Source organism: Salvelinus namaycush, chromosome 11 (assembly GCF_016432855.1).
Source record: "Salvelinus namaycush isolate Seneca chromosome 11, SaNama_1.0, whole genome shotgun sequence".
Taxonomy (NCBI): Eukaryota; Metazoa; Chordata; class Actinopteri; order Salmoniformes; family Salmonidae; genus Salvelinus; species Salvelinus namaycush.
Window position 1 is genome coordinate 37,619,998 of NC_052317.1, and position 13,013 is coordinate 37,633,010.

Sequence of the window (13,013 nt, forward strand, 5' to 3'; positions counted from 1 at the left end):
TCTGGTTAGTACTGCACTACATAGGGTCTGGTTAGTACTGCCCTACATAGAGTCTGGTTAGTACTGCACTACATAGGGTCTGATTAGTGCTGCCACAAAGGGTCTGGTTAGTACTGCACTACATAGGATCTGGTTAGTAGTGTACTACATAGGGTATGGTTAGTAGTGCACTACATAGGATCTGGTTAGTACTGCCCTACATAAGGTCTGGTTAGTACTGCACTACATAGGGTCTGGTTAGTACTGCACTACATAGGGTCTGGTTAGTAGTGCACTACATAGGGTCTGGTTAGTACTGCACTACATAAGGTCTGGTTAGTACTGCAGTACATATGGTCTGGTTAGTACTGCCCTACATAGGGTATGGTTAGTACTTCCCTACATAGGGTCTGGTTAGTAGTGCCCTACATAGGGTCTGGTTAGTACTGCACTACATAGGGTCTGGTTAGTACTGCACTACATAGGGTCTGGTTAGTACTGCCCTACCTAGTGTCTGGTTAGTACTACACTACATAGGGTCTGGTTAGTACTGCCCTACCTAGTGTCTGGTTAGTACTGCACTACATAGGGTCTGGTTAGTACTGCACTGCATAGGGTCTGGTTAGTACTGCACTACATAGGGTCTGGTTAGTACTGCACTACATAGGATCTGGTTTGTACTGCACTACATAGGGTCTGGTTAGTACTGCACTACATAGGGTCTGGTTAGTACTGCCTTACATAGAGTCTGGTTAGTACTGCTCTACATAGGGTCTGGTTAATGCTGCACTACATAGGGTCTGGTTAGTGCTGCACTACATAGGGTCTGGTTAGTGCTGCCACATAGGGTCTGGTTAGTGCTGCACTACATAGGGTCTGGTTAGTACTGCACTACATAGGATCTGGTAAGTACTGCTCTACATAGGGTCTGGTTAGTGCTGCCACATAGGGTCTGGTTAGTGCTGTACTACATAGGGTCTGGTTAGTACTGCACTACATAGGATCTGGTAAGTACTGCACTACATAGGGTCTGGTTAGTACTGCACTACATAGGGTCTGGTTAGTACTGCACTACATAGGGTCTAGTTAGTAGTGTACTACATAGGGTATGGTTAGTAGTGCACTACATAGGATCTGGTTAGTACTGCCCTACATAGGGTCTGGGTAGTAGTGTACTACATAGGGTCTGGTTAGTACTGCCCTACATAGGGTCTGGTTAGTACTGCACTACATAGGGTCTGATTAGTACTGCACTGCATAGGGTCTGGTTAGTATTGCACTGCATAGGGTCTGGTTAGTAGTGCACTACATAAGGTCTGGTTAGTACTGCACTACATAGGGTCTGGTTAGTACTGCACTACATAGGGTCTGGTTAGTACTGCACTACATAGGGTCTGGTTAGTACTGCACTACATAAGGTCTGGTTAGTACTGCACTACATATGGTGGTCTGGTTAGTACTGCCCTACATAGGGTATGGTTATTACTTCCCTACATAGGGTCTGGTTGGTAGTGCCCTACATAGGGTCTGGTTAGTACTGCACTACATAGGGTCTGGTTAGTACTGCACTACATAGGGTCTGGTTATTACTGCCCTACCTAGTGTCTGGTTAGTACTACACTACATAGGGTCTGGTTAGTACTGCACTACATAGTTTCTGGTTAGTACTACACTACATAGGGTCTGGTTAGTACTGCACTGCATAGGGTCTGGTTAGTACTGCACTACATAGGGTCTGGTTAGTACTGCACTACATAGGATCTGGTTTGTACTGCACTACATAGGGTCTGGTTAGTACTGCACTACATAGGGTCTGGTTAGTACTGCACTACATAGAGTCTGGTTAGTACTGCTCTACATAGGGTCTTGTTAATGCTGCCCTACATAGGGTCTGGTTAGTGCTGCACTACATAGGGTCTGGTTAGTAGTGCACTACATAGGGTCTGGTTAGTACTGCACTACATAGGGTCTGGTTAGTACTGCACTACATAGGGTCTGGTTAGTGCTGCCACATAGGGTCTGGTTAGTGCTGCACTACATAGGGTCTGGTTAGTACTGCACTGCATAGGATCTGGTAAGTACTGCTCTACATAGGGTCTGGTTAGTGCTGCCACATAGGGTCTGGTTAGTGCTGCACTACATAGGGTCTGGTTAGTACTGCACTGCATAGGATCTGGTAAGTACTGCTCTACATAGGGTCTGGTTAGTGCTGCCACATAGGGTCTGGTTAGTGCTGCACTACATAGGGTCTGGTTAGTACTGCACTACATAGGATCTGGTAAGTACTGCACGACATAGGGTCTGGTTAGTACTGCACTACATAGGGTCTGGTTAGTACTGCACTACATAGGGTCTGGTTAGTAGTGTACTATATAGGGTATGGTTAGTAGTGCACTACATAGGATCTGGTTAGTACTGCCCTACATAGGGTCTGGGTAGTAGTGTACTACATAGGGTCTGGTTAGTAGTGTACTACATAGGGTATGGTTAGTAGTGCACTACATGGGGTATGGTTAGTAGTGTACTACATAGGGTCTGGTAAGTACTGCACTACATAGGGTCTGGTTAGTAGTGTACTACATAGGATCTGGTTAGTACTGCCCTACATAGGGTCTGGTTAGTAGTGTACTACATCGGGTCTGGTTAGTAGTGTACTACATAGGGTATGGTTAGTAGTGCACTACATAGGGTCTGGTTAGTACTGCCCTACATAGGGTCTGGTTAGTACTACCACATAGGGTCTGGTTAGTAGTGTACTACATAGGGTCTGGTTAGTACTGCACTACATAGGGTCTGGTTAGTACTGCACTACATAGGGTCTGGTTAGTACTGCACTGCATAGAGTCTGGTTAGTACTGCTCTACATAGGGTCTGGTTAGTAGTGCACTACATAAGGTCTGGTTAGTACTGCACTACATAGGGTCTGGTTAGTACTGCACTACATAGGGTCTGGTTAGTAGTGCACTACATAGGGTCTGGTTAGTAGTGCACTACATAAGGTCTGGTTAGTACTGCACTACATATGGTCTGGTTAGTACTGCCCTACATAGGGTCTGGTTAGTACTTCCCTACATAGGATCTGGTTAGTAGTGCCCTACATAGGGTCTGGTTAGTAGTGCACCACATAGGGTCTGGTTAGTACTGCCCTACATAGGGTCTGGTTAGTACTGCACTACATAGGGTCTGGTTAGTACTGCACTACATAGGGTCTGGTTAGTAGTGCACCACATAGGGTCTGGTTAGTACTGCACTACATAGGGTCTGGTTAGTACTGCACTGCATAGGGTCTGGTTAGCACTGCACTACATAGGGTCTGGTTAGTACTGCACTACATAGAGTCTGGTTAGTACTGCACTACATAGGGTCTGGTTAGTAGTGCACTACATAAGGTCTGGTTAGTACTGCACTACATAGGGTCTGGTTAGTACTGCACTACATAGGGTCTGGTTAGTAGTGCACTACATAGGGTCTGGTTAGTAGTGCACTACATAAGGTCTGGTTAGTACTGCACTACATATGGTCTGGTTAGTACTGCCCTACATAGGGTCTGGTTAGTACTTCCCTACATAGGATCTGGTTAGTAGTGCCCTACATAGGTTCTGGTTAGTAGTGCACCACATAGGGTCTGGTTAGTACTGCCCTACATAGGGTCTGGTTAGTACTGCACTACATAGGGTCTGGTTAGTACTGCACTACATAGGGTCTGGTTAGTAGTGCACCACATAGGGTCTGGTTAGTACTGCACTACATAGGGTCTGGTTAGTACTGCACTGCATAGGGTCTGGTCAGCACTGCACTACATAGGGTCTGGTTAGTACTGCACTACATAGAGTCTGGTTAGTACTGCACTACATAGGGTCTGGTTAGTACTGCACTACATAGGGTCTGGTTAGTACTGCACTACATAGGGTCTGGTTAGTACTGCACTACATAGGGTCTGGTTAGTACTGCACTGCATAGGGTCTGGTTAGTACTGCACTGCATAGGGTCTGGTTAGTACTGCACTACATAGGGTCTGGTTAGTACTGCCCTACATAGAGTCTGGTTAGTACTGCACTACATAGGGTCTGGTTAGTAGTGCACTACATAAGGTCTGGTTAGTACTGCACTACATAGGGTCTGGTTAGTACTGCACTACATAGGGTCTGGTTAGTACTGCCCTACATAGAGTCTGGTTAGTACTGCACTACATAGGGTCTGGTTAGTACTGCCCTACATAGAGTCTGGTTAGTACTGCACTACATAGGGTCTGATTAGTGCTGCCACAAAGGGTCTGGTTAGTACTGCACTACATAGGATCTGGTTAGTAGTGTACTACATAGGGTATGGTTAGTAGTGCACTACATAGGATCTGGTTAGTACTGCCCTACATAGGGTCTGGTTAGTAGTGTACTACATAGGGTCTGGTTAGTAATGTACTACATAGGGTATGGTTAGTAGTGCACTACATAGGGTCTGGTTAGTAGTGTACTACATAGGGTCTGGTTAGTACTGCACTACATAGGGTCTGGTTAGTAGTGTACTACATAGGGTCTGGTTAGTACTGCCCTACATAGGGTCTGGTTAGTACTGCACTACATAGGGTCTGGTTAGTACTGCCCTACATAGGGTCTGGTTAGTACTGCCCTTCATAGGGTCTGGTTAGTACTGCACTACATAGGGTCTGGTTAGTACTGCACTGCATAGGGTCTGGTTAGTACTGCACTGCATAGGGTCTGGTTAGTAGTGCACTACATAAGGTCTGGTTAGTACTGCACTACATAGGGTCTGGTTAGTACTGCACTACATAGGGTCTGGTTAGTAGTGCACTACATAGGGTCTGGTTAGTACTGCACTACATAAGGTCTGGTTAGTACTGCAGTACATATGGTCTGGTTAGTACTGCCCTACATAGGGTATGGTTAGTACTTCCCTACATAGGGTCTGGTTAGTAGTGCCCTACATAGGGTCTGGTTAGTACTGCACTACATAGGGTCTGGTTAGTACTGCACTACATAGGGTCTGGTTAGTACTGCCCTACCTAGTGTCTGGTTAGTACTACAGTACATAGGGTCTGGTTAGTACTGCCCTACCTAGTGTCTGGTTAGTACTGCACTACATAGGGTCTGGTTAGTACTGCACTGCATAGGGTCTGGTTAGTACTGCACTACATAGGGTCTGGTTAGTACTGCACTACATAGGATCTGGTTTGTACTGCACTACATAGGGTCTGGTTAGTACTGCACTACATAGGGTCTGGTTAGTACTGCCTTACATAGAGTCTGGTTAGTACTGCTCTACATAGGGTCTGGTTAATGCTGCACTACATAGGGTCTGGTTAGTGCTGCACTACATAGGGTCTGGTTAGTGCTGCCACATAGGGTCTGGTTAGTGCTGCACTACATAGGGTCTGGTTAGTACTGCACTACATAGGATCTGGTAAGTACTGCTCTACATAGGGTCTGGTTAGTGCTGTCACATAGGGTCTGGTTAGTGCTGTACTACATAGGGTCTGGTTAGTACTGCCCTACCTAGTGTCTGGTTAGTACTACAGTACATAGGGTCTGGTTAGTACTGCCCTACCTAGTGTCTGGTTAGTACTGCACTACATAGGGTCTGGTTAGTACTGCACTGCATAGGGTCTGGTTAGTACTGCACTACATAGGGTCTGGTTAGTACTGCACTACATAGGATCTGGTTTGTACTGCACTACATAGGGTCTGGTTAGTACTGCACTACATAGGGTCTGGTTAGTACTGCCTTACATAGAGTCTGGTTAGTACTGCTCTACATAGGGTCTGGTTAATGCTGCACTACATAGGGTCTGGTTAGTGCTGCACTACATAGGGTCTGGTTAGTGCTGCCACATAGGGTCTGGTTAGTGCTGCACTACATAGGGTCTGGTTAGTACTGCACTACATAGGATCTGGTAAGTACTGCTCTACATAGGGTCTGGTTAGTGCTGTCACATAGGGTCTGGTTAGTGCTGTACTACATAGGGTCTGGTTAGTACTGCACTACATAGGATCTGGTAAGTACTGCACTACATAGGGTCTGGTTAGTACTGCACTACATAGGGTCTGGTTAGTACTGCACTACATAGGGTCTAGTTAGTAGTGTACTACATAGGGTCTGGTTAGTAGTGCACTACATAAGGTCTGGTTAGTACTGCACTACATAGGGTCTGGTTAGTACTGCACTACATAGGGTCTGGTTAGTACTGCACTACATAGGGTCTGGTTAGTACTGCACTACATAAGGTCTGGTTAGTACTGCACTACATATGGTGGTCTGGTTAGTACTGCCCTACATAGGGTATGGTTATTACTTCCCTACATAGGGTCTGGTTGGTAGTGCCCTACATAGGGTCTGGTTAGTACTGCACTACATAGGGTCTGGTTAGTACTGCACTACATAGGGTCTGGTTAGTACTGCCCTACCTAGTGTCTGGTTAGTACTACACTACATAGGGTCTGGTTAGTACTGCACTACATAGGGTTTGGTTAGTACTACACTACATAGGGTCTGGTTAGTACTGCACTGCATAGGGTCTGGTTAGTACTGCACTACATAGGGTCTGGTTAGTACTGCACTACATAGGATCTGGTTTGTACTGCACTACATAGGGTCTGGTTAGTACTGTACTACATAGGGTCTGGTTAGTACTGCACTACATAGAGTCTGGTTAGTACTGCTCTACATAGGGTCTTGTTAATGCTGCCCTACATAGGGTCTGGTTAGTGCTGCACTACCTAGGGTCTGGTTAGTAGTGCACTACATAGGGTCTGGTTAGTACTGCACTACATAGGGTCTGGTTAGTACTGCACTACATAGGGTCTGGTTAGTGCTGCCACATAGGGTCTGGTTAGTGCTGCACTACATAGGGTCTGGTTAGTACTGCACTGCATAGGATCTGGTAAGTACTGCTCTACATAGGGTCTGGTTAGTGCTGCCACATAGGGTCTGGTTAGTGCTGCACTACATAGGGTCTGGTTAGTACTGCACTACATAGGATCTGGTAAGTACTGCACGACATAGGGTCTGGTTAGTACTGCACTACATAGGGTCTGGTTAGTACTGCACTACATAGGGTCTGGTTAGTAGTGTACTACATAGGGTATGGTTAGTAGTGCACTACATAGGATCTGGTTAGTACTGCACTACATAGGGTCTGGGTAGTAGTGTACTACATAGGGTCTGGTTAGTAGTGTACTACATAGGGTATGGTTAGTAGTGCACTACATAGGGTATGGTTAGTAGTGTACTACATAGGGTCTGGTAAGTACTGCACTACATAGGGTCTGGTTAGTAGTGTACTACATAGGATCTGGTTAGTACTGCCCTACATAGGGTCTGGTTAGTAGTGTACTACATCGGGTCTGGTTAGTAGTGTACTACATAGGGTATGGTTAGTAGTGCACTACATAGGGTCTGGTTAGTAGTGTACTACATAGGCTCTGGTAAGTACTGCACTACATAGGGTCTGGTTAGGCCTGCACTACATAGGGTCTGGTTAGTAGTGTACTACATAGGGTCTGGTAAGTACTGCACTACATAGTTTCTGGTTAGTAGTGTACTACATAGGGTCTGGTTAGTACTGCACTACATAGGGTCTGGTTAGTACTGCACTACATAGGGTCTGGTTAGTACTGCACTACTTAGGGTCTGGTTAGTACGGTACTACATAGGGTCTGGTTAGTACTGTACTACATAGGGTCTGGTTAGTACTGTACTACATAGGGTCTGGTTAGTAGTGTACTACATAGGGTATGGTTAGTAGTGCACTACATAGGGTCTGGTTAGTAGTGTACTACATAGGGTCTGGTAAGTACTGCACTACATAGGGTCTGGTTAGTACTGCACTACATAGGGTCTGGTTAGTAGTGTACTACATAGGGTCTGGTAAGTACTGCACTACATAGTGTCTGGTTAGTAGTGTACTACATAGGGTCTGGTTAGTACTGTACTACATACGGTCTGGTTAGTAGTGTACTACATAGGGTCTGGTTAGTAGTGTACTACATAGGGTCTGGTTAGTAGTGTACAACATAGGGTCTGGTTAGTACTGCACTACATAGGGTCTGGTTAGTAGTGTACTACATAGGGTCTGGTTAGTAGTGTATTACATAGGGAATAGTGTGTCTTTGAGGTTTGCCCTAACGAACCTGTAAGTCATCCCTAATACACTTGTATCTTCCTGCCTTGTGTTCTAGGTGGCAGGTCTGTTTGAGAGCTGGATCCACAAGCTGGTAGCGGCCCTGTTTGAGCGTGTGCCCAATGCCAACGTTCTAGTGGTGGACTGGCTGGACCGGGCCCAGCACTACTACCCCAACTCTGCTGCCAACACCAAGCTGGTTGGAAAGGATTTGGCCAGGCTCATCAACTGGCTGGAGGTGAGGGTTTGATCATGATGCCGTTTTGGTACGATACTGTAATGATAATATATTGGATTTATACAAGGGCGAAAGTAGATGTAATTTATTCCCGTAACAGTACCTCTTAATCATGGAAATCCATATAGAATCCCTATTAATTCAATAGGATCATTGTGGCACTAGTCTAAAGATTTGTAATTTAACTTTTAAAATGTATTACCTTTTGACGTGGCACAACCAATCGTGATGTTTTCATCTGATTGTCAACCAATCACATCAAAGGGTTCCTTTACTAGGTGTACCCAGCGCCCGTTCATCCACGCGTAACATATTTCCAGCCACCAAACAGAGGTGAATAGAAAGAGACATCTTTTACACAAAATGGCAAAAAAAGTGTAATGACATTTGGCGATTGTCATTAGGCTAGAATTTATGTGTCCATTGCTTTCCGCGCGTGTCTCGGTGTCGGCCACTCATATCTGCCTTGGCAAAATGTGTTTCTCGTCGAACCACATCGCAATTTGGAGAGTAGGCCATACCACCTGTTGTGATAGGCTCATGTTTTACAGGTATGGCGTACCCCCACTATTTATTTTGCCGTATCTGCCGTACTTTCACCCCTGGATTTATATACAGATGTTGGGTCTTAATTTGAGCCAGTTTGCTACAGCAGGAACATAATCCTGCATCAACAGGAAATGTGAATTATTATGAATCGACATTTTTGTAGGGGTTGATACTTTTTTCATAAGGGAAAATCTAATCTGAAATTTCTACGTAGAAATTACAAACTTCAGAATCCTTTTGAAACCTCAAATGCACTACATGTTCTACATTTCTTGTATTGTGGGAAAGTTATCATGTAACAGGGTGATATTTTACATTAAGATTTTTTCCGGGTGCTCAAATTGCTTTATTTGCCTGATCTGTGATCTGTATATTTGCATTAGCAAGGAGAGAAAGAAAGAAAGCAGGAGAGAGAGAGAAAGAGGGGGGGGGTGACGAGAGAGAGAGAGATGGGGGGGTGACGAGAGAGAGAGAGAGAGATGGGGGGGTGATGAGAGAGAGAGATGGGGGATGACGAGAGAGAGAGAGAGAGAGAGAGAGAGAGAGAGAGAGAGAGAGAGAGAGAGAGAGAGAGAGAGAGAGAGAGAGAGAGAGAGAGAGCGAGAGAAAGAGAGGGGGGTGACGAGAGAGAGAGAGAGAGATGGGGTGATGAGAGAGAGAGATGGAGGATGACAAGAGAGAGAGAGAGAGAATTAGCAATGGAGATCGATGCAGTTTGATTGATAGTTGACTGTTCTACCACACTGATCATTCCAGAACCATAATCCATGTGTTCTCTTACTTGAAATGTGCAGTTATTTATGTGGATCTGAAATGCACCAATCCTCTGTTAAAAGTAAATGATACCTCCCCTCAGATGGATCTGAAGTATGACCTGAAGAACCTCCACCTGCTGGGCTACAGCCTGGGAGCACACGTGGCTGGCGTAGCTGGAAACCTGACCAACAACAAGGTCAACAGGATCACTGGTGGGTAGGACTTAGATGCTCTCATCCCTCGTACGGTGCCTGTATGAGCAGGTTTCTGTAGGACCAATAGAGACATATAACCATCTCTCAATCCACCTCAACTCTGCTACTCAGGGACCCGCTGGTGGGTAGGACCAGACCACAGCCAGATAACAGAGTAATATCGCTGGTGGGTAGGACCAGACCACAGCCAGATAACAGAGTAATATCACTGGTGGGTAGGACCAGACCACAGCCAGATAACAGAGTAATATCACTGGTGGGTAGGACCAGACCACAGCCAGATAACAGAGTAATATCACTGGTGGGTAGGACCAGACCACAGCCAGATAACAGAGTAATATCACTGGTGGGTAGGACCAGACCACAGCCAGATAACAGAGTAATATCTCTGGTGGGTAGGACCAGACCACAGCCAGATAACAGAGTAATATCACTGGTGGGTAGGACCAGACCACAGCCAGATAACAGAGTAATATCTCTGGTGGGTAGGACCAGACCACAGCCAGATAACAGAGTAATATCACTGGTGGGTAGGACCAGACCACAGCCAGATAACAGAGTAATATCACTGGTGGGTAGGACCAGACCACAGCCAGATAACAGAGTAATATCACTGGTGGGTAGGACCAGACCACAGCCAGATAACAGAGTAATATCGCTGGTGGGTAGGACCAGACCACAGCCAGATAACAGAGTAATATCACTGGTGGGTAGGACCAGACCACAGCCAGATAACAGAATAATATCACTGGTGGGTAGGACCAGACCACAGCCAGATAACAGAGTAATATCACTGGTGGGTAGGACCAGACCACAGCCAGATAACAGAGTAATATCGCTTGTGGGTAGGACCAAAAAATATATATAACAGAGAAGTATGTGGCTCTGGGTAGGACCCAGCCCTCGTATGGTGTCTGTCCATCTGTCAATCAACCTAATCACTGCTGTGTCATTAGGCTCTGTTCTAAACCTAACATATACAAGTTTTCCCCGAATTATTTTTTGGTATTTACGTTGCACCCCTATAGCAGTTATAATGGTTTGTTGTCTATCAATGTGCAGTCACCCCACTTTGGTCAGCCAATCACTGCTTAAGTAAACACCCAACTCATTTCCCCTCCCTTAGAGTGAGTGAGATTGCCTAGACCTAGTGAGAAGCTGTACAGCTGTTTTTTGTTAACCAGTTGGCATCATGGAGTTTGCTGAAGATAGCATTGAGACTTGTTGGGGGAGTAGACGAGGACGTCATCTATATAGACAAAAAAAGGTGACATCTCACAGTTTCCCAAGAACTCCCTACATCAGCCCATTTGAAAGGTCACTCCAGTATGCTTAAGGCCAATAAGCTTTGGGTAATGGCTTTAAACTGATACAGGCCCGAAGGCTTTTGGGTAATGGCTTTAAACTGATACAGGCCCGAAGGCTTTTGGGTAATGGCTTTAAACTGATACAGGCCCGAAGGCTTTGGGTAATGGCTTTAAACTGATACAGGCCTGAAGGCTTTTGGGTAATGGCTTTAAACTAATACAGGCCCGAAGGCTTTTGGGTAATGGCTTTAAACTGATACAGGCCCGAAGGCTTTTGGGTAATGGCTTTAAACTGATACAGGCCCGAAGGCTTTGGGTAATGGCTTTAAACTGATACAGGCCCGAAGGCTTCTGGGTAATGGCTTTAAACTGATACAGGCCCGAAGGCTTTTGGGTAATGGCTTTAAACTGATACAGGCCCGAAGGCTTTTGGGTAATGGCTTTAAACTGATACAGGCCCGAAGGCTTTTGGGTAATGGCTTTAAACTGATACAGGCCCGAAGGCTTTTGGGTAATGGCTTTAAACTGATACAGGCCCGAAGGCTTTTGGGTAATGGCTTTAAACTGATACAGGCCCGAAGGCTTTTGGGTAATGGCTTTAAACTGATACAGGCCCGAAGGCTTTTGGGTAATGGCTTTAAACTGATACAGGCCCGAAGGCTTTTGGGTAATGGCTTTAAACTGATACAGGCCCGAAGGCTTTGGGTAATGGCTTTAAACTGATACAGGCCCGAAGGCTTCTGGGTAATGGCTTTAAACTGATACAGGCCCGAAGGCTTTTGGGTAATGGCTTTAAACTGATACAGGCCCGAAGGCTTTTGGGTAATGGCTTTAAACTGATACAGGCCCGAAGGCTTTTGGGTAATGGCTTTAAACTGATACGGGCCTGAAGGCTTTTGGGTAATGGCTTTAAACTGATACAGGCCCGAAGGCTTTTGGGTAATGGCTTTAAACTGATACAGGCCCGAAGGCTTTTGGGTAATGGCTTTAAACTGATACAGGCCCGAAGGCTTTGGGTAATGGCTTTAAACTGATACAGTCCCGAAGGCTTTGGGTAACGGCTTTAAACTGATACAGGCCCGAAGGCTTTGGGTAATGGCTTTAAACTGATACATGCCCGAAGGCTTCTGGGTAATGGCTTTAAACTGATACAGGCCCGAAGGCTTTGGGTAATGGCTTTAAACTGATACAGGCCCGAAGGCTTCTGGTAATGGCTTTAAACTGATACAGGCCCGAAGGCTTTGGGTAATGGGTTTAAACTGATACAGGCCCGAAGGCTTCTGGGTAATGGCTTTAAACTGATACAGGCCGATAAACTGATACAGGTTACCACTGTCTTTTCTTTGCCCTTCCCATCCATCTCAACTTATTTGTATAACTAAGCATGCCATTACCCACCTCAGATAACATAACGGTTCAGGCCAGGGCCGAAACCAAGGCAGTAACAACTCCTTATTTGACCTGTATCAGTTTAAGGCAATGCCTTTAGGCCTTAAGAACGCTGGATGGACCTTTCAGAGGTCCTACTGAACTAACTTCAGGTCGAGGTCAGTTTGAGGGAGTAACAACTCATGTTACACATATTCTTTTTATCAGTGAGAACTTGTATGAATGTAAAATGATTATTTATAACACCCAAAAGGACTATTTATAACACACAAAACAACTATTTATAACACCCAAAATAACTATTTATAACACCCCAAAAGGACTATTTATAACACCCCAAAAGGACTATTTATAACACCCAAATTACTATTTATAAAACCCAAACGGACTATTTATGTAACGTCCTGACCAGAGTTCTTATGTGTTGTGCTTGTTTTAGTGTTGGT

At 45.4% G+C, this 13,013-nt stretch overlaps 1 protein-coding gene across 1 annotated transcript in view; it reads left to right on the top strand.

Moving 5' to 3' along the window:
• The window catches only part of LOC120056135 (lipoprotein lipase-like), a 28,578-nt gene that overhangs the window by 7,613 nt on the left and 7,952 nt on the right, over window positions 1–13,013 (top strand). The window contains exons 3-4 of the mRNA XM_039004337.1: window positions 8,172–8,351; window positions 9,757–9,868. Of these exons, the coding sequence (XP_038860265.1) occupies window positions 8,172–8,351; window positions 9,757–9,868 (292 nt within the window). The remainder of the gene's footprint in view (window positions 1–8,171; window positions 8,352–9,756; window positions 9,869–13,013) is intronic.